Genomic DNA, 26,450 nt, shown 5'->3' with positions numbered 1-26,450 from the left:
ATATAGTGAGCACACTACCTTCCTCATCACAATATCAACACCAATTTGTCGAAACTAAAGAAAGCCAAAACAAACCCTTGCACCCAATATGAAGAGTTAATAAACTGAGCATAGTCTAGAATGTGACCTTTACTTTATTTTGATGGAAAATAGATTTTTTTAGATTACAAAAGCACAACACTGCTTCAGCTATAACATTTCCTAGATGACCTTGAAAGGCAGATGTGGGCTGCAGAGTAAGATATGAAAGTTTTTGTGAGCTCTGGATGTGCTGCTTTTAATTAAGTCAGGAATGAGGTCCTGCTCAGACCTTCTGACTGGTTTGCTTGCAGGCGACTGTTGCTTCTTTCTCCACACTGTAAAATATATGCTTTGACACTGATGCAGTATTCAAACTATTAAGGCACATCACAGACCCATATGTTAACAGAACGTCCCTCAGGTTCTGGCTGCCCCACCAAGGCCTTCTCTGTTTGGGATTTACACAACAGAAACCAATTGTCCTTTAACCCAAAGGGTCACTTCAACAGCTTTTAAGCCTGCTTTAAAAGGAAGTGAAACAGGTGATGAGTGATTTGTAATCACTAAAAAAAAGACAATTTTAATATATAAACATTTACATTATATTTATTTAAAAATGCTCAACCTTTAACCTTTACAGAGTATAAAATTAGTTCTGATAAATCCAAAGCAAATGTGTGTGCTTTTAACCTTATACTGTAAATGTATATAACCAGTTCACTGCTTTTTTATAAATTCATACTTTTAATTAAGTTTTATTAAATTCTTTTTAACCATCAATTAAATGCTATAAGATAATCTAAGTTTCAAAGTAAATTAATTTGTGCGACAATTTTGCAGAAACGACACGAATATTTTTCTGCTAAAGTTTAATGTGGGAACAGCTGCTGCGACTTGTAACGGTTCTTCCTGAAAACGGATAGATGGGTGGATATTTGAACGGTTTTAGGTTAATGATAACAAATCATAATTGTTAAAATCCGTCACTTTAAAGGTATATCTAAAGAATTTCGATTGTACAAATCAGAGAAAAAAAATCGTATTACAGTATAAAATTATAGGAGCACTTTAATGGAATTGTTCGTCAATTGAAATGTGTAAATGTTACAAAATGGACCCAAATATGCAGAAACGTTAATAAAACTAACAATTATGAACTGTTTACGGTTCATAAAAACACATCACATTAGGTACCTGTCTTTCTAAAGTTTAATGCTTTAAAATAACATTTTTCTTAAAGTTTATAGTACCAAAATAATTTCATTTGTATAATTCAGAGAAAAAAACGAACTTATTTTAAGGTTACTTGATTCAGTCTGATGGGAATTTGTCATACAATTGAAGTGTGTAGATCGTAAAATATATTTTTAGTAGAAGCGTATAGCTGCTGGTTGTAAAAAATAAACTGTGGGGAACTGCAATTTATCAATCGCAAAATAATTCTTTTCAGAATCAATTTGCTTAGATAATCTTGCATGCTTCAAAGGTTAAAAAGTGCGCTTCTTTCTCTTCAGTAACATTTCCGCGCACCCCTGTATGTTTTGACTCCAGCGTCTCATTGTCTGGCTATCCAACTCTACTAATGCTCCCTCTGGTGGCAAAGCGACGCCTGAAGAACCAGTGAATGGGATACATTAAGAATCCTTGGATTACTTCAGAAGAGCCTTGGCTCTTGCCGGGACTGACTGCGTAGACAAGCTGCAGTGAACTCAGGAACCCAACTAATTTACGTCTGTGCCATGCCCGGTTCCAGCCATAAATGTCATTTGTTTGCTAATAAGGAAAGCGTTGACGTCACATGCGTTGGCATGTATATCTAAACATGGTGCTGCATAGCGTTCAGGTGTGCAAAGGCGTAAAATAAGAAGAATGTACATAAGCCCGCCCCAACCCCCAGCCAACCAAGCAAGGCGCGAGAACGTAACCGTCTGAATAATTAAGACAATAAAACGGTGAGCAATAGAAATTCAAAGCACATCTGGCCAGCCTTTTAGAAACCAAAAATAGTCAATGCTTTCTATATTTGGCCTTTTAAGTAGATGTTTAATTTGGGTCCTGCATAATGCCCCCCTCGTTGCCATTCTGGATCAATCCAGTTCGATATTGTTGCTCACTGCGGTTTTTTTTCTTCAACTTTGGACAATATCCCTGTATCTTCGCTTATTTGCCACGTGCGGTGAAATTTAGTTTTTCTACGGCTGATCCTTCATGTAGTACCTTACCATGAGTCCTGCCTGCTCAAAGTGGAGGTAAAATTGCTTTTTTTCCCTTAATTATCTCTGTTCAACAGTTGGCATTTACTTTATGGGGAAGACAGGTAGAAAAATACATGGATTTCATTCCGACTCAGTTGTTGAATGTCACGCTTAGTTGTCTTTATCGGGTGTGCTTTTCAAATTCGAAGCATAGATTATGATATTCTTTTTGCAAACATCTGTCAAATTAAAAAGCTTTTTTTAATAACTTGTAAAGATAGGAATTTTACAGTGTTTTCTTGAAACTGTCCAATTGCTTGTATACCCGATCATGGGGACCTCACGTCCATATAATTAAAAACGCTTTCAGGAAACAAACTTTATGTGTCTGGTCTGTAGAGAGTTGCGCAGCGCAAGTTAGAAGAGTGTGCGGCCAGCTGTCACATCACTTCCACACATAGCAGCCTTGAAGGTCCCGTAGATTTTGATTTGTCTCTATAAACTCTTACCTGGCGCCGTTTAACACTATAGTGCAATAGAATTTTTTTTTACCTTAACTTTCCTCTTTTGCACTTTATTTGTATATATGCAGACTCCGAACGTAAGAAATGACCTTTTTAATTTTATTTTGATGAGTTATCCTTTGAATACAAAGCAGTCAACTTTTCGGCTAAACCGTTGAAGCAAATTTTATTTGGCTCCGGCATACATGATTGCGTGTTCCAGGAGGGACCGACGCCCCTTACAAGTTTGCAGTCTGTGTTGCGCATTTCACGTCGGTTCCCCGAGTCTGTACTTTAGATGCACAGGTGGATTTGTGTGTTTGTGTCACCTATGAAGGAGTGGGGCAGTTCTCCTCTAACGTAATTGAATATTAGATGGACATGTGCAACTTTTTTTTTTTGCATTTGGTTAAAAGGCTCAGGAATTAATATACTGGAAACAGATAGTGAGATTTATCTCGAGAAGAAATGCGTATTTGGGCCGTGTACGATCCAAAAGCAGGGGCTGACTGGCCATTAGGGCATTTGGGCAATGCATGGTGGGCAGTGGACTCTGGTCTGGTCATGGGCCAGCGATTTCATGAAATAAATTGTATGTACTGATTACTGGTTGACATTAAAATTAATTTTCTAAACCACTAAACAATATCTGTCCGGTACTGCGATTTATATATTCCTATACAATATACCTTATTACGTCATCAAGTTGTTTTAGTTGTCAGTACACAACGTTGCATCGAAACATTTGGTCAAAACTGCCTTTTGTCGAGTTCTGTTTCAATACCGCTACATTTTGGTTAGCATGTACATTATTGCAATTTATTTTATCTCATAGCTAGTATTTAAATTCTTTGGTACTAATAATTAGTTTAAATGATGTATTATGCATTTTATTGTTCTCTGGTTGTCGGCGTACTAGCCTATTAGGGTACTGGCACTTGGACATGACATTGACATTTGACAAGTACTCTAATAACGTGTAAGCCATGTTACTACATTTTTATTTTCATTAAATTTTATTTCTAAGCATGTTGTCAAATTTTAAGTTGTGTCTAAATAACAGTGTAGATTAAGTTTGGCAACAGTTTAGATAGAGTTCATATCATAGGTTCATAGCATCTAGCGAGCTGCGTACTTATCACAAATTCTAAGAAAATTACAATGACTAATAATGGGCCGAGTGGGTTGACCTCATCACCTCCTCACTCGTTGAAGGATGCCCGGGCTGGTTTTGGGACCCAGTCCGCTCCTATACAGAAGGGCTTCCTTTTTTATGCGTACTGCCATATACTTCATGCATAAACCTGCGCATACCTCTAATAGAGCGGCAATTTCTGTTCTTCTCCTCTATAAATCATATACTTGAACAGTGGTTTGTGAAATGAGATTGTTATAAAGGGCTGTACAGATAAAGGTGGTACATTGCAGGAACACAGAAGTCGGTAGTTAGCAAAATCCAGGGAAAAAATCAACACTGTTCACAAAACGAACAGACAGTATACCATAGAGGTGGTCTTCAAAATAAATGATAATGCAGGCGAGAATGAGTTTTGCCGAAACATAGGGAAATGCTGTCGTGTCTTCTATATGCAAAGAGGAAAAGTGCCAGGCACAGTTTTACATTTATAAACATATATTACAACTTTTTTTCAGTCCAATATATTTATACAGAAACGTTTCACTCTGCAAAGCAAATTAAATAAAGAGAACATAAAATACATCTAGACACCTTATGTACTACTGAGATAACTTTGTTTTGACTAAATAATTCACATATTTAGTTCTCACCTAACAATTTGCTTATTTGCAAGCTGAATGGCTTGTGTTCAGTGCTTCCCATCATCAATGCAGAAGGAGGCCAAACACAGGAAAGTGTAGATTTTTTCCATTCTAGGGAAAGTGAACATAATCTTAGACAGAAAGAAAATCCATGATTAATGTTACCATCTCACAACTTCAAGTTCTATACCAGATCTATGTTGAGTTCTCCCTGCACTTACTTGGGTGTTTTTGGTGTGCACTTCTAAGTTAAACGGGCCATTAGCATGAAGAAATGTGGGTGAATCTGTGCTTGTGCCTCACTGTGAACAGGATCGTCTAGGGTTGGTTCCTATAATGTTCCCAAAGCTGTTGGGAGAGATTGGCTCTGGCTTCCTACACTCCTTTCCTACAAAAAGCAGGTTCACTAAATGGATATAGAAATTGGATCAATGAGTTACCATTCTGCATTGATATCTCTAAAGCCATTATTCTCCTTAGGGCCCACTGTGGCTGCAAGTTTTTGTTCCAACCAGATTCACAATCAGTAAGCAATTTTCCTCTAAACTATCCTTATTATTTAATTAGGGTGTAATTTGAACAACCTTGTAAATGTGCATAGTGAACATGCCTCGAACGCAGACCTAAATCATCCATACAATATATGGAACATGCTAATCAATTTCATACATATATAATCACAATGCTGCAGACCTTCATTGGGTGGTAGAGCAGCTTCTTTCAGACACATTAAGACCCCACATCCTACATTGAAGAGCATCTGACTGTGTTCCTCAACTGAGAGTACAAGAACATGTGCGGCATTATAACACCTGTCCTGTGCATTCTGGCATCTGGGAAAGGCGTAAGGCACCAGCATCTGACCACGTAGCCACTATTACCTGGTACAATACATGTAATGACATGATTTCTCATACAAAGAATAGTACAGACCACATGAAACAAAGAGGGTTCATCCAGTTACCATAGCAATAAGCCAGCCACCACATACAGTACTATCATGTCTGCCAAAGCTACAGTACATTGACTCAAATAAAGGAATCAGGGGTTGATTCAGGCCACTGAGCCACAACATTTGTCAGTCTCATCTTGGCATCAAAGATGACCTGTGCATTAATGAAATGTTACAGCATATGATTTACAAAAACAGCTTCATTCTCGGTGGGTGACCTTATTGCAATTTGAGCAATCCAATTATGTAAGCAGAATGGTACACTGCTAAGCCATTTTATACACTGCACACTGCATTGCATTTTATATTGACAAGAACATGTGCGTTTGTATGTAGGTGCACCCACAACATATGAAAACTGGATGTAGCACCGTGCCAGTCGATTAATGGCCTCCAATACAGAGGGACTTACACAGTTAAGCTTTGCTTAGATATTCCTAAAGTTTTGGCCTGTACTCTGAGAAAGGACAACATGGAGCCAGTATAAACTGACGAATACCCAAAAAAGTTCTTCAGTGCAAATACGCAGAATTGGCCCTCTTTAAAGGAAACTAAAATACGGTCTGTACGTCATATTCATCCCATTATGTTTGTCATGTCAACACACAGCGGTTTGGTAATATGAATTATTATGCATGTGAGTCATCATTTAGCTGGTTTGGCTGCATTTCCCTACTTGATCAAGAGTATCGTTATTTTCCAGTGTCTCCGAAAGGTTGCGTATGCATGGGTCATAAAATGATGCATGTTCTCCAATCAAGTTTTGTTTTATAAATTCAAATTTTTGCGTGGGAAGTTGTGTATACATATTGTCAGCCTCTTTTTGTGTGTAAGCAAGCTTTCTAAATGAGGAAAAAAAATGCCAACCCAGCTTAAGACTATGTCACAATAGATGACTTTTCCAGAGATTTCAGTTGTTGCCTTCATTTACATAAACTTAGCCAGCTGGAGGTAGTCAGTTGTAGCCGGTAGCATGCTCCCATGAAGTTTATAGTCTAATCTGATATGCCAAATGACAGAAACCAACTAGTCTGTGACTGGCTAGGATAAAATCAAAGATGTTTCATTTTCATGTTAGCTGGTGGGGCAGACTGTGTAGCAGCAGTGCAGGATTTACGTATAAGCTACACAAGCTATAGCTTAGGGCCCTCACCTTCTTGGGGGCCCTCAAAACAAATTGTCCGAGTGAGTATTTGTCATATATACTTATAAAGGGCCCCATGTCTCAAATAGCTTAGGGCCTTATCAAGTCTAAATCCGGCACTGTGTAGCAGTCAGTCAAATGAACCAATGAATGCTCATCTGTAAGTGCAATACATATGATGTAAACCTGCGTGTTTTTTACCTCACAAGTAGAAGGGAAGCTTGTCTTGTCTGATATCTCAACTTTCACATACCATAACAGAATGGAAACAAGAATTAAAAAACAGGGTTTGCTGCTGAAGTTGATGCAGCTCTTAACCCTTCAAACAGCGCCACGTCTGTCAGGCAGCATGTTATTGGCTGTTAGAAAAAGGGACACACACGACTATACTGGAAGATCAGCACTCAGTTGTAAATGTGACATGGGCTGTGATTTTCATTCATGTAATCCAAAATGGTGCAGTGACAAGCTCAGCAACCTTGATCAGCAAATCTGACCTGCCCCATGACAAAAAGTTGCGTAATGTGAGACTGGATTAATGAGAAAATCAAACTTGTTTGACTTTATTCTAGTCAGTTTAAGACTCATTGGGAGTATGTCACATACAGGAAAAGATTGGTCGACTGGCTAAGATTATGTAAATGAAGGCCACAACTGAAAATCACTTTAAACGTCATGTGACATTGGACTTACATAGTGTCAATCTCCAGTGTCAGCTTCCCTACAAAATGAAAATAGTCACCTTGCTCTGTTTATTCAATGCAAATCAGCTCTACTGCTTGGTGGTCCTAAAATCATGCCAGTACATTCTTTCTTTAATTTGACCGATATGTGTAACAGTTACCATCAGATAATTGTGCAAACAGTGACTGATTGGTACGCTTCTGTAGAGATGATCACAGTTTTTGGTTAGAGAATGGTTTGGATAGAGTTTGCCTTCAGTGCCAGAATAACTGCATTTCAGTTAAACCCTTTATCAAGCGGGGTCATTTTTGCTAAATCGCTTGTAATTCGACCTCTCCAAATTAGAATCATTGCTGTTATTGAACTATCTGGAGTATAAACACATGTTTGGTCTCTTTGTAAAGGTAACATTCTCTAGTTTCACCCTTAGTAGTCAGAATCACTGTAGGTGTGACTGATCAAAAGTTATGCACATTAGAACTCACAAAAAAAACGAATTTTTTTGTTCTCGCCTAAGTTTTTTTATGAAAATAAAGGAAAATAAAGTTGCAGTAGGTAGGTGAGGACAGAAACACACAATGTACCAACAGAATAACTTGTTGACTACTCACATTTCAAATTTGAAAAGAATACCTGTAAAAATGACATTTTTACACCAGTTTTTATGTGGGCATGCCCAGGGGGTTTTTAGAGGGACCATTATCCACATTTTGGAACGTATGGAAAAAGTGTAATAACTTTTGAATGCTTCAACCCACAGATATCAATGAGGGCTCTACTGAAAGCTTACACCTAAAGGAATCTATATCTACACACAGTGTCACTCTATTAGTTATGGAAATTCATATTCCATAATAAAAACAATAAAAAATACACATTTCAATATAAAATAGTCAACACAAGTCTTATGGGCCAAAAAATATATATATATTTTATTTTTACTTTTTTATAAAATGCACACAAACTATATACATTTCTTTTACAAACTGTTACAACACAGCTCAGCGTTTTTCCATGTGCCACTTGATGGCAGCAATCCCTAGCAGGCAGAAAGCACAAGGCGTGTCACATGTCGCTCTCTGCCATTAGACGTCTCCTGGGCCGATTGATTACTTTCACGCCGCGTACATGCCTCTAATACTTTTAATCAAGAGTGTATTTACGTTTATCTGTACGTTTATTCATATTTAAAATGCGAAAAAACTTGGCAAAATCACAATAAACAACCACGCACCAAGTCTGCAGACTGGCACAAATGCCACCTTCGCGCAGCTCCGATCGTTTTGTTTACAAGTTAGTATGGCAAGTTACATATCAAAATGCTCGGCTGCTCATTGGCTGTAAGTTTTGAGTGTCACTCACAGTGTCCAATCAAACTGGTAGATTCTACCAGGGTTTGGAGTTGTACGTCATCGTTCAGCTGTCTGTGACACTCGTTGGCTATACGAGGTGCCAGTCAACCCCAGACCCGTCGTAATTGGGCAACTTAGGTGTCAATCAGAAGCTAACACTTCCGTGTTACATGCGGTAGCATGGTTATCGCCGACAGAAACAAATTACGTCTGATATGATCAATAGAAATGAAAAAAAATGACGTAGCTAGTCTCAAGTTATGAAACGTTTTCTGGAGTTTTTGTTCCTTTGAGGATATATCGTGTGTTTTGGACCTAATCGTTTTACTGAATTATATTCGCTGGAGCCTTACGGACAGAATGAGACCAATACTGCTCGGAAATATTGATGTTTGACTTGCAGGGGGTCTTCAAAGGTAGGGAAAGTCAACTCTTAAAAGTATGTACTTCTCTGTAAAAAAGGCTTTAGTGTCAGTGCTGTGGTTGTTGTGTGTCAAAAAGGTTTATATCATCGGTAAGACGAGACTTTGAAGTTTCATTTGATGGGTAGTATGTCGAGATGTATGGCAGATGGGCATGCACACATTACTGTAACGTCGTCAAAACGCTGTTATGTCCCAGGACCGGTACGTGTGCGCGTTAAGGGGTAGTATAATTGACAAAGTTGCGTTTCTATTCGTATATCAAAAATGGCATAAACTTTGCAAGTTTGCTAGGTTATCAACCTCGATTTTTAATTCTGCAAATATGGAAAATGAACACATCAGTCAGCTATCTGTAAAGCAGATAACAGAATGTAATGGACCATGATAAATACTCCTGAGGTCCCAGGAGTGGTAAATCTTGACAGTTATTTGGTGCTATATTTTCTTAAAATACCTTCATGCTTTTCCAGAGCTGATTATTGAATTCCAAGAGGTTCTAAGTCAACTTGAAAACATGTGTGGTTTAATGTAACATTTGGTATTATAGAATGAAAAAATGAGCCTGGATTCTAAACTAAGGTTGGAAGTTTATACTCTCTGGAAACATTTGGGCTCACAGAACCTCTTCTGCATTAAAACAAAACATTCTTCCTTATAGAAAATATGGTCTCTTCTTGGTATGTTTTGTAAATTGTGTTTTCTTCTTGGAGTCCTCCAGAGCTGAGAATGATCGTGGTCCTCCAGTTCATGGCTTTCTGTCTGGCTCTGGTCTCCACCGTCTTCCTCATTGTAGCAACATGGACAGACTGTTGGATGGTTAATGCTGATGACAGCTTAGAGGTGAGATGATATAATCAAAGCTTTTCTTGAACTCATTCCAAAATGCTGAATGGACACTGGGTTAGGTTGGGCAATCAGATTGTTTGACTTTTTCCATTAAAATAAAATTCTGTTAATTTTTATGGCCCATTTAAATGTAACATCTTGCAGAACAGTTCTTAGCAGTGCTGTTTTCTTGGGATTGGTGGCATGGTGGTTAGCACTGCTGCCATGCAACTTCAGAGACACATTTCTCATACATTTCGCATGTGGCCATTAAGATTAGGTTGATTGGTAACTCTAAATTGGCCTTGGTGTGACTGAGTGTGTCACGTAATGGGCTAGAGACCCTTCTGATGTTAATACAGTTAGGTAATCCTGAAGTAGAAGAATCAGGTTAATGGGTGAAAGAATATGCAGAAAGGGAATCCTGATTAGGATGGACTCCTCCTAACCTGCAATCTTTATAAAAAGGTTCTGTAATGGCACTTTAATGGGTTGTGTGGTTCCTCTTAGAACCATTACTTGCCCAATCACATATGTCACTGCCTCCATGCACCCTTGCTGTCACTACCTGGTGGCCATGTTGGTTTCATTTATGATCATTAATAAAACAAAGTAAAAAATAAAGAAAAACAAATGGTAACAAATGCAAAACCAGCAAGACTTGTAAACCTGGAAACCTTTTCTAATGACAATAAAGTGTATCTAAAATCAAGATCATTTTTTTAGTTTGTTTTGATTTATTACAGTCTTATACTGACAGATATTCTTTTTCCTTCTATTTATAGGTCAGTCAGAAATGTAGAGGTCTTTGGTGGGAGTGCGTCACAAATGCAGAAGATGGCATTAGAACTTGTGACCAGTATGATAGCATTTTAGCAGAACATCCTTGTAAGTTTCACATTTATTCTTTCATAAAAGTGGACATCACTAAAAGTAATAAAAAGTCTCATAACTACTCTACCTAACTGCTAATACAGGAGATCCATGCCTATGATTTGCTGTACTAAGTGACCGTGCAAAGGGGATTTTTATTTCCATTTCTACATCTTTCAACACAAATTAAAATCTGGTGATTAATAATTCAAAGGTACTCCCTATCTTTCCAAGTAATGATGAATTTCTCCTGCCATCTTCTTTGTCTTTCATTCGTAAAACCTTTGGGACTGGCTTCCTGAAATAAACTCAACACACCTCACAATTAAAAAAGGGTAAAAATAGATTCAAAGACAACAAGAAAGGTGAACTTATAAAATAAAAGCATTCTCAAAAAATAAGAATAAAAAAATGAAAAATCCTCAGACACGTAGAAAAATGTGCTTCAAAATGTTAAAAAAATGGTGAAAAAGATAGCTGAGTATCTCATCATGGTTCTCATACAGAAGGAGAATGGCCACTGTGACCTCACACGCTGCCTTTCAGAGGACAATGCAATGTTGTGGCCATCTTGGGTCCCTGGATAGATTGAGGATTGTCAACCAAAAAATGTAAATTGGAAAAGAAAATGAAAAAGCACAAAGTCAGTCAAAACACTGGCACCATCAAGCATATCATGTGGCAGATCATGTATTGAGATGCCACAAGCATCAATATCACTCACATTGCTGATCATACATTACAATAAAATAAGCTGTTAAAATAATATTAACATCATACCCTCTGAATGCCACATAAAAAATCAAGATTAATCAGAGTAATTATATTTTTCCAGACTTCAGTTGTTCGGTTTCAGTTTAGCTTCACCTTCCTTAAGTGAAATTGACATCAAATTCAGAAATGCCCTTCTGCACTGATTACATGAATATCTGTGGCTTTTATGTTAGCTTGAGCAAAATTGGCCTTTTCCTCTGACCTCTCTTTACATTGCATACAGCTAAACATTTTGACCATGTTTTCATGCTATATATTGTAATAGAAAACCTGACCACAGACAGACATGACACCAATGTCCAAAACACGTGGGTTTATTTGCCTAACTATTTACAACAGTTGTTCCACACACTCACGTTTCCTCAGTCCTTTTATCTCTCTTTGGCCACTTCCACTCCTCCCTCGCAAGCTCCATCTTCCTCCTCCCAACTCTGGCTCCCCGGATGGAGTGAGGCAGCCCCTTTTATCATGCCCTGGATGTGCTCCAGGTGGTTGGTGACGGTCTTCCGGCAGCACTTCCTGGTGTGGCGGAAATGCTGCCCTTGCACCCGGAAGCACTCCGGGCATACACAGTTCCTGGAACGGCAGCACTTCCTGGTGTGGCAGAAGTGCTGTTCTCCAGGGTTCAGGAACCATCCAGGCAAACCCTTGATTGGGCCATGGACCCCCACAGAGTTGCGCTTCCAAGCTCTGTATCTGTGGCCCTTGATGGAAATCAGGGGGGCTGCCCTCTTGTGTTCAGGGAAGATATTGCCCCTTTCCCAGTCCTTCCCTGATCCAGGCGTCCCGGTTGGGCAAGGTCCCTGGCCGTCTGCCACAAAATTTAAATTGTCTTCATGTGATTGCTGTTTGGGGGTGCAGGCTACCTTTGGTCATGTACAGATCTACTTATTAAAGTGGCCACTGAGATATCTATGTATACATTACATATACTGTATAAAGTTCTTTATTTGAACTTGAAAATTATGTAATCAAATGACTCATACTCACATGATGAAAGATCTTGCATAGAGCTCAAGACTGAGGGTGATTGATGGTCATTTTATATTTCTTCCATTTCCGAATAATCACACCAACAGTTATAACCTTCTCATCAAGCTTCTTGCTGAAGGTTTTATAGCCCATTCCACCCTTGTGCAGGTCTACAGTCTTGTCCCTGATGTCTGATTGTTTGACTGCTCTTTGGTCTTGCCCATAGTGGTGGAGAGGTTGGAATAGAAGAAACTGATTATATGGACTGATGTGTTTTATGCACATAATGAGGTGAAATAAGGAGTATCTGTAATTGATTGATTGTAATCTGTGTGAGCCAGAACTCTCTCTGGGTTGTAGGAGATCAAATACTTATTTCACTCATTGACATGCAAATCAATTTATAACTTTTATGTAAAAATTTTTTCTGGGTTTTTGGTTGATATTCTGTCTCTCTCCATTAAAATGAAACTACCATAAAAATTGAGACTGTTCATTTGTTTGTAAGTGAGAAAACTTTGAAATTCAGCAGGGGATTAAATACTTATTTCCCCCACTGTATGTATGTATATGTCTCTATGACCAAACAGTGAACTTTGTGAGCTGGAATGTCAAAGATCTCAATCACAAATTAAAGAGAAATGCAATATTCTCTCATCTAACATCTACACCACATATACATCTTGGAGCTGGTGTCTTAAGCCCCTGTTATTGGCTGATGAGAACAGCACTGAATTTAAATCCAAGCAAACTGATTTTTTTTTGAGGCAAATACTTCCTCAGAGGTCTCTGCAGGAATACTCTGGGAAGCTCTGAAGGCATTTTTTAGTGGACAGATTATTGCATAGCTCTCCCACAAAAAGAAATCAGAAGCCAAAGAGGCATCAGAGTTAATCAGTGAAATTACCAGAATAGGTCAAGAGCACGCCAGGTTCCCTAACGAGGCACTTTACAGAAAAAGACAGGCTTTGCTAACACAACTCAACCTCCTGACAACAAAAGAAATGGAACAACTCATTTTTAAATCATGACATCAATACCATGAGCACAGAAAGAAGGCTAATAAGATATTAGCTCAACAAATCCACAAGCAGGAAGTTCACACTGCAGTACAAATAATTACCAACACAGGCGAAGACAGAATCATCGATCATAGAAATATAATGCACACATTTAGAGACTACTACAGTGGTTCTCAACCTGTGGGGCGGGCCCCCATATGGGGGCGCGAAGTAACAAAAAGGGGGGCTCGAAGATGTGAAAAAAAAGAAAACAAGAATCAAAAATATGAGAAATACATCTGTTGAAACCAAAACAAATGAACTTAAACTACATTCTGATACTAGAACAATAAATATAGAGTTGGATAAATGTTGATAAAAGTTAAGTAGGTATAATAAAATATGCATCTACATTTCAAAAAAAATGTTAGGGGGCGCAATTAAAACTGCAATGAAAACTCGGGTCGCAAATACTTAAAGGTTGAGAAATGCTGGACTACTGTAAGTCCTTACCTGTATATTCTACTCAGTTTAAAAAAGAAAAGACACAACCTAATGTACTACAGATACCACAACTAGATACTCTCAGTGCAAATGAAGTGGATAAATCTCTGACACTCTTACAATTACTAGACCCTATATACTCACTTCAGAGCAGCAGGCCCTAATGTCCACCCTGCCGAATTTTATAAAAAAATTTCAATTGTTAGCTCCCCTTTTATTAGCAAGATTAATAGATGCCAGAGACAATAAAATTTTACCTCAAACTTTTTACCCAGCATTAATTACAGTCTTTCCTAAGAAAAGTAAGGACTTCTTACAATACACATTATATAGACCAATCACTTCTGAATAATGATGTTTAGATACTTTCCAAAGTTCTTGGTAGAAGGACTGAGAAATTGCGTCCTTCAATAATATCACAGGACCAAACCGGATTTATTAAAGGCAGACATTTAGCTTCCAATCTTTGACACCTGTTTATTGTAATATATTTGCCCATAAAGTTCAACACCCCTGAGATCTTATTATCTCTGGATTCAGAAAAAGCTTTCGATATGGTTGAATTGGACTACCTGTTCACTACATTGCACACATTTGTGTTTGGCCTGGATAAGACTACTGTATACCAGTCCAGAAGCTTCAGTTTGTATTAACAACACTATTTCTGACTACTTCAAACTAGAACGTGGTACCAGACAAGGATGCCCCCTGTCACTACTGCTATTTGCAATTGCCATTGAGCCATTGGCTGTTTACTTTCAAAATGCTTCTGAGATAAAGGGGATTATCAGAGAAAGACTTGAGCAGAAAATATCACTATATGCAGATGATGCAGTACTATATATATCAGACCCAGAAAATACTGTGCCTGCAGTTATAATAGCACTAGCAGAATTTCAGAAGATATCTGGACTCAAAATTAATTTCAATAAAAGTGTGCTTTTCCCAGTGAACTCTTTAGCATACAACATTAGATTGGACACCTTCCCTTTTATCATCGCCGCTCAGTTTAAATACCCAGGGGTAAACATCACAAGTAAACATAAAAGCTTTTTTTCAACAACATTTTTCTGTCTCCATGGAAAAACTTAAACAAGATGTGCAGAGGTAGTCTACTCTCCACCTCATTTTAGCAGAGCGAAGATGAACCATCAAGATGAACATTCTTCCTAAGCTTCTTTTTCTATTTCAAAGCATCCCCATATACATTAACAAATAATTTTTTTAAGAAATTAGATTCAATCATAACCTAATTTATTTGGTTTTCAAACCCTCCATACATCGAAAGGGCGACCCTACAGCAACCGAAAGCAGAAGGTGGCATGGCTCTAACTAACTTTCAATTTTATTATTGGGCAGCAAATATACAAGCTATAAAAACCTGGACATCTTGAGTGGGGGTTAAACAGAATTTAGTTTTGTTAAGTTTTACTTGTTTGTATGGCATGTTACTTGCTTTTAATAAACTCAATAAAAATAATAATAATTAAAAAAAAAAATCTCCATGCTATCCTAAGGTAGCGATATGGTCTCAGTTGATTTGCTTTTCGAATGATGTGCTGCCACCTAGCTAGCTGGAGGGAAATAACATTTCTCCTGTAACAACATGGCGCCACAAAAACAGGATAAGGTGAGTAACCTGGTTTAGGCAGAAACCTGGTTTCTTAAAAACCTTCATTTACACGCTCAAGTATGCTTCTAGAGATCTCCTTTAGCAATAATCTGCTCAAAAATGAGTTAAACATCATCCATGGCCACTGTGAATCCGAAAACAACCATGAAGCCTGTGATAATTTTCTTGTGTTTTATAAATATGTTTAGTGTTTCACGTGTTGTGAAGTAAATAACATCCATCCCCTTTTGGTGTCCTAGACCTGAGCCTCCTAAAATATGACGTATGGACACTGCTCACTGTGTAACCCGATCCACTGATTCAATAAATTTATAGCATATAGCTGGATGAAAACTATAATGACACTTTATTAATATGTTCCTGTTACCAAATTGTACACAGCACACTCTTTCCATGCGATTGAGCCCTGCAGAAGAGTTGAGTAACTGTACATTTAGGATAATAATAACAGACATTTTGACTTCAATAAAATTTGGTATTGTTATAGGTTACTCCTTACTTTAAAAAGTAATCAGAGTATGGAAAGCAAATTCATTTTAATAAGTTACCCTAATGTTCCTCAGATCGTCTCACTGTCTTGTGCTGCATATTTCTTCTGGGCAATCCCTCACACTAGTAAAAAAGTAAAAACTGAATCCAAAAAATGCAGAAGAATAAAAGACAAAATATCAGTACAACACACAAATGTGAGATAATATAACAAGCCTCTTACTGGCAAAAGAAATCTGCTATTAACAAATGTCTTACTGCATCTGTGTTTAAAACAGAAGTGTCTTTATAACTGTTGTGATGTTGAAAAACAAGGTAAAAAAGTTTTTAAGATACAACACTCTTACTTTTTCATGTCTACTTGTTTATAAACTCTATATTAATTTTTGGTTTCACTTGATCTGCCACATCCCAAAGACATACAAATGAATCAGGCTCAGAAATGGATGAAGAGATATTTTATTGATCCAAAAAGATATGTATCTCTAACCATGTCAAATTATTTTTCTTTCTACATGATTTATTATTTTTTTAATATTTATCTGTGATTTATGAGGCCCCAAGACTTATTCCATGAAACCCAAAGGAATTTGACTTGTTTTCAAGCAGACATGAGACTTCACAAAGCATATAAACAACACAGCTAGATTAAAATCCTAATTAGTGGAAAGCACAGCAAGCTACCAATTTGTACTCAAGTCTCCCTCATCCACAAGAAAACAGGGATCTTTTTATTGTAATTTATATTTTAATCCACATTGGTAGAGCACTTTTTCTTTAATTACCGTAAAAAGGTACAGCCAAAAGTTAGTACAAGGAATTACTCCAGCAATTAAATGAACAAGTAGAACAATTATGATTATGGAGGCCTTAATAGGTTTGTTTTTCATATTAACTTGGATTAACTTGAATCTGAGTGACAGCCCTAGAACACACAATGACAACTAGTGGAAATTGCTTTTTCTTTTCATTAGCTCTGATCCAAATTACTGACAAAATAATGTGCTTCCTTCCAAGCAATAACAACAGAATGTCAGGTCTCCTTTTGGCAGCTCACTTATTCAATGCCTTAAATGAACCTGCGAGTGGAATCAGTAAAGCTTTAATTCACAATGACATTTTTTCTTTTGTTGCTAAAGGTATGTACTGTGTTTGCATCATGGAAGTTAACTTTTGCCCAACAGAAGCATGTAATGAAAAATGAAACTTAGGAACCTGGTGGGTTCTAGTTTTCATTTCAAAAACTAACTTAACCACTAGACCCTTTGGTTAATTTCCTACTACTCATTTCCAACTGTATAAATATACAATATAAACTACCATGCTACAAACATTTAAATTGGTAAGTGTTGGATAAACAAAACAAAACATACCATAATACTTTGAGTTACATTAAGAAAAATAAAGGTAAATGAAATCGATGCTGTTTTTAAGGTTAGCCCATCCTTGTTCTGCATTTATTCTTGTCTGTGACATCTACACATATCTGCTTTCTTAATAAACTGTGACGAGATAGCTAATGTTGAAGAATCCATCCATCCATTATCCAACCCGCTATATCCTAACTACAGGGTCACAGGGATCTGCTGGAGCCAATCCCAGCCAACAGAGGGTGCAAGGCAGGAAACAAACCCTGGGCAGGGCACCAATCCACTGCAGGGCACACACGCACACACACACACCAAGCATACACTAGGGACAATTTAGAATCGCCAATGCACCTAACCTGCATGTCTTTGGAGTGTGAGAGGAAACAGGAGTACCCGGAGGAAACCCACGCAGATACAGGGAGAAATGTTGAAGAATTTATATATATAATTCACTAAGGGCACGCAAGACAGTAAGTGCAAGCAAGACAGAGAGCCACACCCGCCAACTCTAAATCCATGGGATACGCTCAACATAGCCCCGCCCACCAACTCTAACCCTCCTACCGCGTCATGGGATACGCACGATAGAGCCACGCACACCAACTGTAACCGTCCTCCTGCGTCCAGCGTCGCCCTCGAGGCATGTGCACTGCCTGCTCATGTGCCCACACGCAACCACTCACCAAACACAGCCTCAGTTGCTTTTGTCTGTGCAAAAGTCCACATGCACCTCTGAGCCACGTTGACTTTTCACCGCACGTAAGACAGAGAGCCATGACCGCCAACTCACAGAGCCCCGTCCGCCAACTCTAACAGAGCCCCGTCCATGGGTTACACACGAAAGAGCCACGAACGCCCACTCTAACCCTCCTCCCATGTCACGGGGAACGCACGACAAGGCCCCACCCGCCAACTCTCACCCTCAGCAGGCTTCCAACATCGCTCTCAAGGCAATTATATGGCGACATCGACTTCTCAACTGTCACTCTGGAACAACTCAGTATGCAAGCTATATTAAGTGTCACCAACGAAGACTCACTACACCTTAATAAACAGGTGCTGAAACTTATCCCTTACGATGAAATAACTTTCAACAGCGTTGACTCCATCGTCACAGTCAATCCTGTAGATCAACTTGCATTCCCCGAAGAATTCCTCGAGTCTTACTCCCACTGGCATGCCTCCGCATAAACTCAAATTTAAAATTGCTTCAGTCATCATGCTTGTCAGGAACCTCATGCCAGCAAAAGGTCTTTGTAACGACACTAGACTTTCTGTTACCAGCACCACAATGTACTGGACAGTAAGTCTACTACATCTGCTACCTCACAAACTGTCCTTATTCCCCGGATTTCCCTGACCCCATCAGATTCTAATTTGCCTTTTACACGCAGACAATTTCCTGTTATATTGGCGTTTGCAATGACTATCAATAAGGCACAAGGACAAACTTTCAAAAAAATATGCCTGTATCTGCCAAAACCTGTTTTCAGTCACGGGTGATTGGAGTTCCATCTTTTCATTCACTGAGAGTTGTATCCTCAAACCCTCCCCATTTGGACAACTGTGTCTTTCAGGAAGTGTTCACTCATCAATAAATAATTATATGCGGTGTATGCTACGCCACGGGTTGGCTAGTAAGCAATAATCAATTACTGCTGTGTTTGCTGAGTCTACTGCTTGAAACATATTGGTGCTGACCCACAACTCATAAGAGATACATATGAATCCCCTGCTCAGTTACTTTCTTTTTGGATGTTTTAAGAATGTATGGAAGATGAATGAAAATATGTACAGCAATGGTAGGATGGGCAGTAGCAACCTCTACAGAAGGGGTGTCAAACAGTTTTATTGAGAGCCAAAAATAACAACAAATGTACCCAATGTGGGCTGGAATTAGTGATGGATCTAGAAGTCATGAGCCTCTACGTGTATACATTATTAGGGCCCTTTCATTTGATCAATATAAAAAAAAAACTGGTTGTAACAAGCTCGAAAAAGGAGACCATAACCTAAAAGTTTTACTTTAGATTTGAAATGCAATGAATGATTCATATTACTCTAGGCCAGTGGTTCTCAAACTCCTAGCAAAATGAAACAAGGTGCTATTGCCTAGTTTTTATGTTTTGGGGTCAATGTTGACATAATTAAACTAAGTTTGATATTTTTTATTAGAATGTACAAAGCATTTACATATGCTACATGGGAATCATTTAGTATTGATTTTCATAGTTTGCTTTTAAAGTTTTTATTCTCCACCATTGACTAATGAGTATGAGGTTGACGCTTGAGGTAGTTACAGCCTTTCAGCATTAAGTGTTGTGAATCTGGCGGAAACAAAAACTTGCAGCCACATGGAGCCTCCAGGAGTGACTTTAAGAAGTACTGCTATGGTAAAGAAATTTCCTGCATTTAACAGATAAATTGAGTGGAAATCCAATCATACAATCATCAAAAAATAGAATCACAGATTAGTATACTGCTTACATCTGTAAAGTAAATGCAGTAAACACCTACAAGTCTATCATCATTACAGTATTACAATTAGATTTAGCTACATCAGCTAAAGACCAGTGTTTGCCCAAACTGCTTATACTGCACATACAGTTGTGCTTGAAAGTTTATGAACCCCTTAGAATTTTCTATATTTCTGCATAAATATGACCTAAAACATCATCAGATTTTCACTCAAGTCCTAAAAGTAGATAAAGAGAAACCAGTTAAACAAATGAGACAAAAATATTATACTTGGTCATTTATTAATTGAGGAATATGATTGAATCTATACTAATAAAAGGCAAAGCCCTCACTCACTCACTCACTCACTCACTCACTCACTCACTCACTGACTCATCACTAATTCTCCAACTTCCCGTGTAGGTAGAAGGCTGAAATTTGGCAGGCTTATTCCTTACAGCTTACTTACAAAAGTTGGGCAGGTTTCATTTCGAAATTCTACGCATAAGGGTCATAACTGGAAGCTATTTTTCCCCATATAATGTAATGGAGTCTTGAGTTGGAGATGGCTGGGCGGAGTTTCGTGTGACATCATCACGCCTCCTACGTAAGTACGTAGAGAACAAGGAAGAACTCCAAACAGCGATGAGCACAAAACGCCATTTCACAATTGAGAAGGCAGAAAAACATTATGAAGCAAATGATGCATACAAGCATATTCATAAGAACAGCTACTGCGGAAACAAAGCACGGCGTGAACCGTAAGTTTATATTAAATTAAGTTCATAGACAGGCTGCCACTAGCGTTTGTAATTTAGTGCCTGCCCATATAAGGCCGTCCATCAGCGGCAATCCAATACAAACACTGCCGGTAAATATTCATGGGTGAAGGACTGCGCTTATGCAGAGGAAGATGAGATGGTCAGGGTGGTGTTTGGCACAAACTCATTGAAACTGCGAGAGAAACTTTTAAGTGCCGGGTCTTAGCTGACATTACACGAGATGGCACCAGTACAGCTGGGAACCTTCGATGCAAGAACACCAAGCGGCTCACGTGAACTGACGCAATGCGCAGACAAAAAGCAACAGTTCCAAAGAGTGCTGAACAAAAACCGAATTACACAATTGAGAAGGCAGCAAAAAAATATGAAGCGTCTTATACATACAATCATATTCATAAGTGCAGCTACTGCGGAAACAAAGCACACGGTGGAAAAAGTGAATGTCCTGTTAAAGGAAGACAGCGTAAAAAAACGTGCATGCAGTTTGTCACGTCTCAGATAAAGAGGAAGACGAGCTGTTTATTGATGCAGTAAGGAACTAATCGATGAATGAAACCTCTTATCTTTACAACGATTAACAAACACGGAATGTAACTTGAACACATCCTACAAATACGAGCCTGATTGAAAGAAATAATGATAATCAAATCCTTGATGACTGCAACATTCAATAACACTCACAAAACAATTACTGTATATTGACAATCATGTTACGTTATTTTTAAAATGTTCCCTTTTCTTTTCATAACTTCTACTTCTCCACTGCGGTACACGGGTATATATATATAAATGTATATATATACCCCGATCTACAATACATACTTTAGCATAGACAAGCCACACGCTGTGGCTAATTGTAGAGTCTTAGCCTCTAACGCCGACATTCGAGGTTTGATTCCCGAGAGGGTGTACTGACTATGTACGCGCGCTACCTGATTCATTTTACCTTCGCATCTCCTTGGTTTGGGACGTATGAAAAAATATTAGGTTAATGCAGAATCATGTTACGTTATTTTAAAAATGTTTCCCTTTCTTAGCACAAGCACAGCTGAGAATCTTCGATGCATGTACTCCATAACGCGTTAAAAAATAACGCATTTAATCACACTTTCAATTCCAAGCAAACGGAACTTTTGTCAATGCATGATTTCCTGGTACATCCATTACACTGATGCACACATCACAGCTACAAAAATGTTAGAGTCGGAATAAAGCGCGTTCCTACGACTGATCATTTCGACTACCCGCGAAGCCTTGATAAAAGCATGGTTTTGTGCACACTGAAAAGCAAGCAAAATTAGATGCATTACAGAAAGCGGAATTTGTGGCTCTTACTGGGGATCATTGGACTTTCGTGACCGTTAGTAATTCTAATTACATCTAATTACAAAATGTTCAATGATCACACTGTTTTAGCCTAATGTACAAAATAATTTTGGCTAATGTTACTCAGAGTTTAAAGAGTAAGCTGGTCAAATTACCTTTTATGTTTCTGACTTATTTTTTTAAGAAGAAAACTGCACTTTATGTTGAAATTTTGGTTATTATTATTTAAAGACAATACTATTCTGAAAATGTACTTAAAGTACTTAAACTACCACTTTATTTTTAAGTCTGCCCAATTTTAACCAGGGATGATATTTTTGTTTCTGTTTTGAATTCAAATGCAGTTTAAAAGCTTTTTTTTTCAGAAATTAAAACAGCTTCAGTTTACAATATTCATGTCCATGTCTATTATTTGATTCTGTAAGCCCACTAAAACCGTTTTAAATTAAAAAAAAAAACATTTGCGATTTGGGGCAAATTTACGTGTGCGATTACATACGATTAATCAAGATTAATTCTTACACAGCCTCTAATTAATTGGATTAATTTTTTTAATCGAGTCCCACCTCTAATATATATATGTAGATATATATATGTAGATTTGTATATATATGTGTATATACAGTATATATGTAGATATGTATATGTTGTATATACAGTATGTATATATGTGTGTGTGTATATATACAGTATGTATATATATGTATGTGTGTATATGTATATATATATAACTGTATATATGTATGTGTATAGATGTGTGTATATATATATATATATACTGTATATATGCCAGCAACACTCATGACAATGACAAAACAATTACATTGTCAATCATGTTACGTTATTATTAAAATGTTTCCTTTTCTTTTTACTTCTCGCTGCCAATCGAGGTATTTTGCTATATATATATATATATATATATATATATATATATATATATATATATATATATATATAATATAAATAGATATGACAACAACACCCATATCAATGACAAAACAATTACATTAACAATCATTTTACGTTATTTTTAAAATGTTTGCTTTTCTTTTTCATAACTTCTTTAACACACTACTTCTCCGCTGCGAAGCGCGGGTATTCTGCTAGTATTACATATTTGTGAGTGGCTAAAGTATGTGAACCTCTAGGATTAGCAGTTAGTTTGAAGGTGAAATTTGAGTCAGGTGTTTTCAATCAGTGGGATGACAATCTGGTGTGAGTGGGCACCCTGTGTGATTTAAAGAACAGAAATCTATCAAAGTCTGCTCTTCATAACACGTTTGTGGAAGTGTATCATGGCACGAACAAAGGTGATTTCTGAAGACCTCAGAAAAAGAGTTGTTGATCTTCAGGCTGGAAAAGGTTACAAAACCATCTCTAAAGAGTTTGGAATCCACCAATCCACAGTCAGACAGATTGTGTACAAATGGAGGAAATTCAAGACCATTGTTACCCTCCCCAGGAGTGGTCGACCAACAAAGATCACTCTAAGAGCAAGGTGTGTAATAGTCAGTGAGGTCACAAAGGACCCCAGGGTAACTTCTAAGCAACTGAAGGCCTCTCTCACATTGGCTAATGTTCATGAGTCCACCATCAGGAGAACACTGAACAACAATGGTGTGCATGGCAGGGTTACAAGGAGAAAGCCACTGCTCTCCAAAAAAAAACATTGCTGCTCGTCTGCAGTTTGCTAAAGATCACGTGGACAAACTAGAAGGCTATTGGAAGAATGATTTGTGGACGGATGAGACCAAAATAGAACTTTTTTAGTTTAAATGAAAAACGTTATGTTTGGAGAAAGGAAAACACTGCATTCCAGCATAAGAACCTCATCCTATCTGTGAAACATGGTGGTGGTAGTATCATGGTTTGGGCCTGTTTTGTTGCATCTGGGCCAGGACGGCTTGCCTTCATTGATGGAACAATGAATTCTGAATTATATCAGAGAATTCTAAAGGAAAATGTCAGGACATCTGTCCATGAACTGAATCTCAAGAGAAGGTGGGTCAGGCAGCAAGACAACGACCCTAAGCACACAAGTCGTTCTACCAAAGAATGGTTACAGAAGAATAAAGTTAATGTTTTGGAATGGCCAAGTCAAAGTCCTTACCTTAAACTGATCGAAATGTTGTGGAAGGACCTGAAGCGAGCAGTTAATGTGAGGAAACCCACCAACATCCCAGAGTTGAAGCTGTTCTGTACGGAGGAGTGGGCTAAAATTCCTCCAAGCCGGTGTGCAGGAATGATCAAAAGTCACCGGAAATGTTGAGTTGTGGTTATTGCTGTAAAGGGGGGGTCACACCAGATACTGAAAGCAAAGATTCACATACTTTTCCAAATTATAAATATGTAATATTCAATCATTTCATTCTTAATAAATAAATGACCAAGTATAATATTTTTGTCTTATTTGTTTAACTGGTTTCTGTTTATCTACTTTTAGGACTTGAGTGAAAATCTGATGATGTTTTTGGTCATATTTATGCAGAAATATAGAAAATTCTAAAGGGTTCACAAACTTTCAAGCACAACTGTATGACAGAAAAACTAAATGAGGTTGTTCAGAACCTTAAGATGATACCTGCATTCTACATTTGTGTATTATATATATTATTTTTACAGATATTCGATGTTTTAAGTCAGCATCATTGTGAGTCTATGAAAATGCAACAATTAATCATAAAATATTCTTGTACATTGAAGCAATTAATTGATATTGGCAGATGAAACACTACCTAAATGTTAATACACATTAAGTTAAATAATTTTTTATCCATTAATTATACTTATGTATTTACTGCAGTAAGATATACATTCCATTTAATGTATTTTACATTTTTTTTTATCATATACTAGCCCTTCGGTGGGCTGGTGCCCTGCCCGGGGTTTGCTTCCTGCCTTGCGCCCTGTGTTGGCTGAGATTGGCTCCAGCAGACCCCCCATGACCCTGTAGTTAGAATACAGCGGGTTGGATAATGGATGGATCATACTAACTAGTCATTCCTAATTCTTGAGGTATAATTTTACTTATGTGGCTCTTCTTTCCTACAAATCTTATCCCGTACAAACAAAGACAAAGAAATAATAAACGCAGCACAAAACCCTTTTTATTTATTGTTGCACAAAATGGTTGACTGCTTTGTGAAAATAAGTATTTGCAGAGCAGAGATATAATCACTAGAAATACTAAACTTATTGTCCGTGAGTTATAGTGAAAGATATTAGTTTTTGACTCATTTACTATAAGTGTGTTGTACATCCATTTATAAGATGCAACTGATAATGGTAATAGGCTGTCTCATATCTTTTATATCATCATAAGTAAAGGTTCAACTTTTGCTTCTGTATGTGCTTTTGACACATCACTCATCAGATGCTCACAGTTGAAAAACAGAAAAAAAAAACACTTATTTTCTATATGTTGCCTTTCTCTTCTTTCATTTCTAAAGCATTTTGATGTTTCATATTGCACTTTCTAAGAAATTATTTAAGAACTTTTCTAAACGACAGTGCATTGCAGAGCAAACAATATCTTTGTATTAATGAATCAACACAGGCTGACCAAGACTTTCAGAAATAATTTTAGTAATGTGAATACATCAGCAAACATAGGATATGCGAATCTGAAAGCCTGAAACCTTATAGACAACTAGCAGAATACCAGCGCTTCGCAGCGGAGAAGTAGTGTGTTAAAGAAGTTATGAAAAAAGAAATGGAAACATTTTAAAAATAACGTAAGATGATTGTTAATGTAATTGTTTTGTCACTGATATGAGTGTTGCTGTCATATATATAGGCACAGACAAACACACATACACAGACACACACACATACATATATACAGTATATATACATATACATATATATGCATATATATACATATACATATATATATACATATACACATATATACATATGCAAATATAGCAAAATACCCGCGCTTTGCAGCAGAAAAGTAGTGTGTTAAAGAAGTAATGAAAAAGAAAAGGAAACATTTTAATAATAATGTAACATGATTGACAATGTAATATTTTTGTCATTGTCATGAGTGTTGCTGGCATATATATATATATATATATATATATATATATATATATACACACATATCTACATATATACAGACACACATTTACATACACCTATATCTATCTATCTATATATGTATATCTATATGTATGTATATATATATACAGTAATCCCTCCTTGATCCGTGAAGTAGAAACCATATGTTTGTGTAGTTATTTTTATATATTTTAAGCCCTTATAAACTCTCCCACACTGTTAACATTATTAGAGCCCTCTAGACATGAAATAACACCCTTTAGTCAAAAGTTTAAACTGTCCTCCATGACAAGACAGAGATTACAGTTCTTTCTCACAATTAAAAGA

General features: G+C 37.4%; 1 protein-coding gene across 1 annotated transcript in view; it reads left to right on the top strand.

Annotated features, from left to right (window-relative positions):
• Positions 1-2,224: 2,224 nt before the first annotated feature.
• The window catches only part of LOC120530948 (claudin-16-like), a 55,891-nt gene continuing 31,665 nt past the window's right edge, over positions 2,225-26,450 (top strand). Inside the window, exons 1-3 of the mRNA XM_039755790.1 lie at positions 2,225-2,270; positions 9,766-9,895; positions 10,666-10,768. Of these exons, the coding sequence (XP_039611724.1) occupies positions 2,245-2,270; positions 9,766-9,895; positions 10,666-10,768 (259 nt within the window). The 5' untranslated portion in view covers positions 2,225-2,244. The remainder of the gene's footprint in view (positions 2,271-9,765; positions 9,896-10,665; positions 10,769-26,450) is intronic.

Source organism: Polypterus senegalus, chromosome 6, assembly GCF_016835505.1.
Source record: "Polypterus senegalus isolate Bchr_013 chromosome 6, ASM1683550v1, whole genome shotgun sequence".
In the NCBI taxonomy this organism is placed as follows: Eukaryota; Metazoa; Chordata; class Cladistia; order Polypteriformes; family Polypteridae; genus Polypterus; species Polypterus senegalus.
The sequence above is the reverse complement of the archived record's forward strand: the minus strand, read 5'-3'. Positions and strand labels throughout refer to the sequence as shown.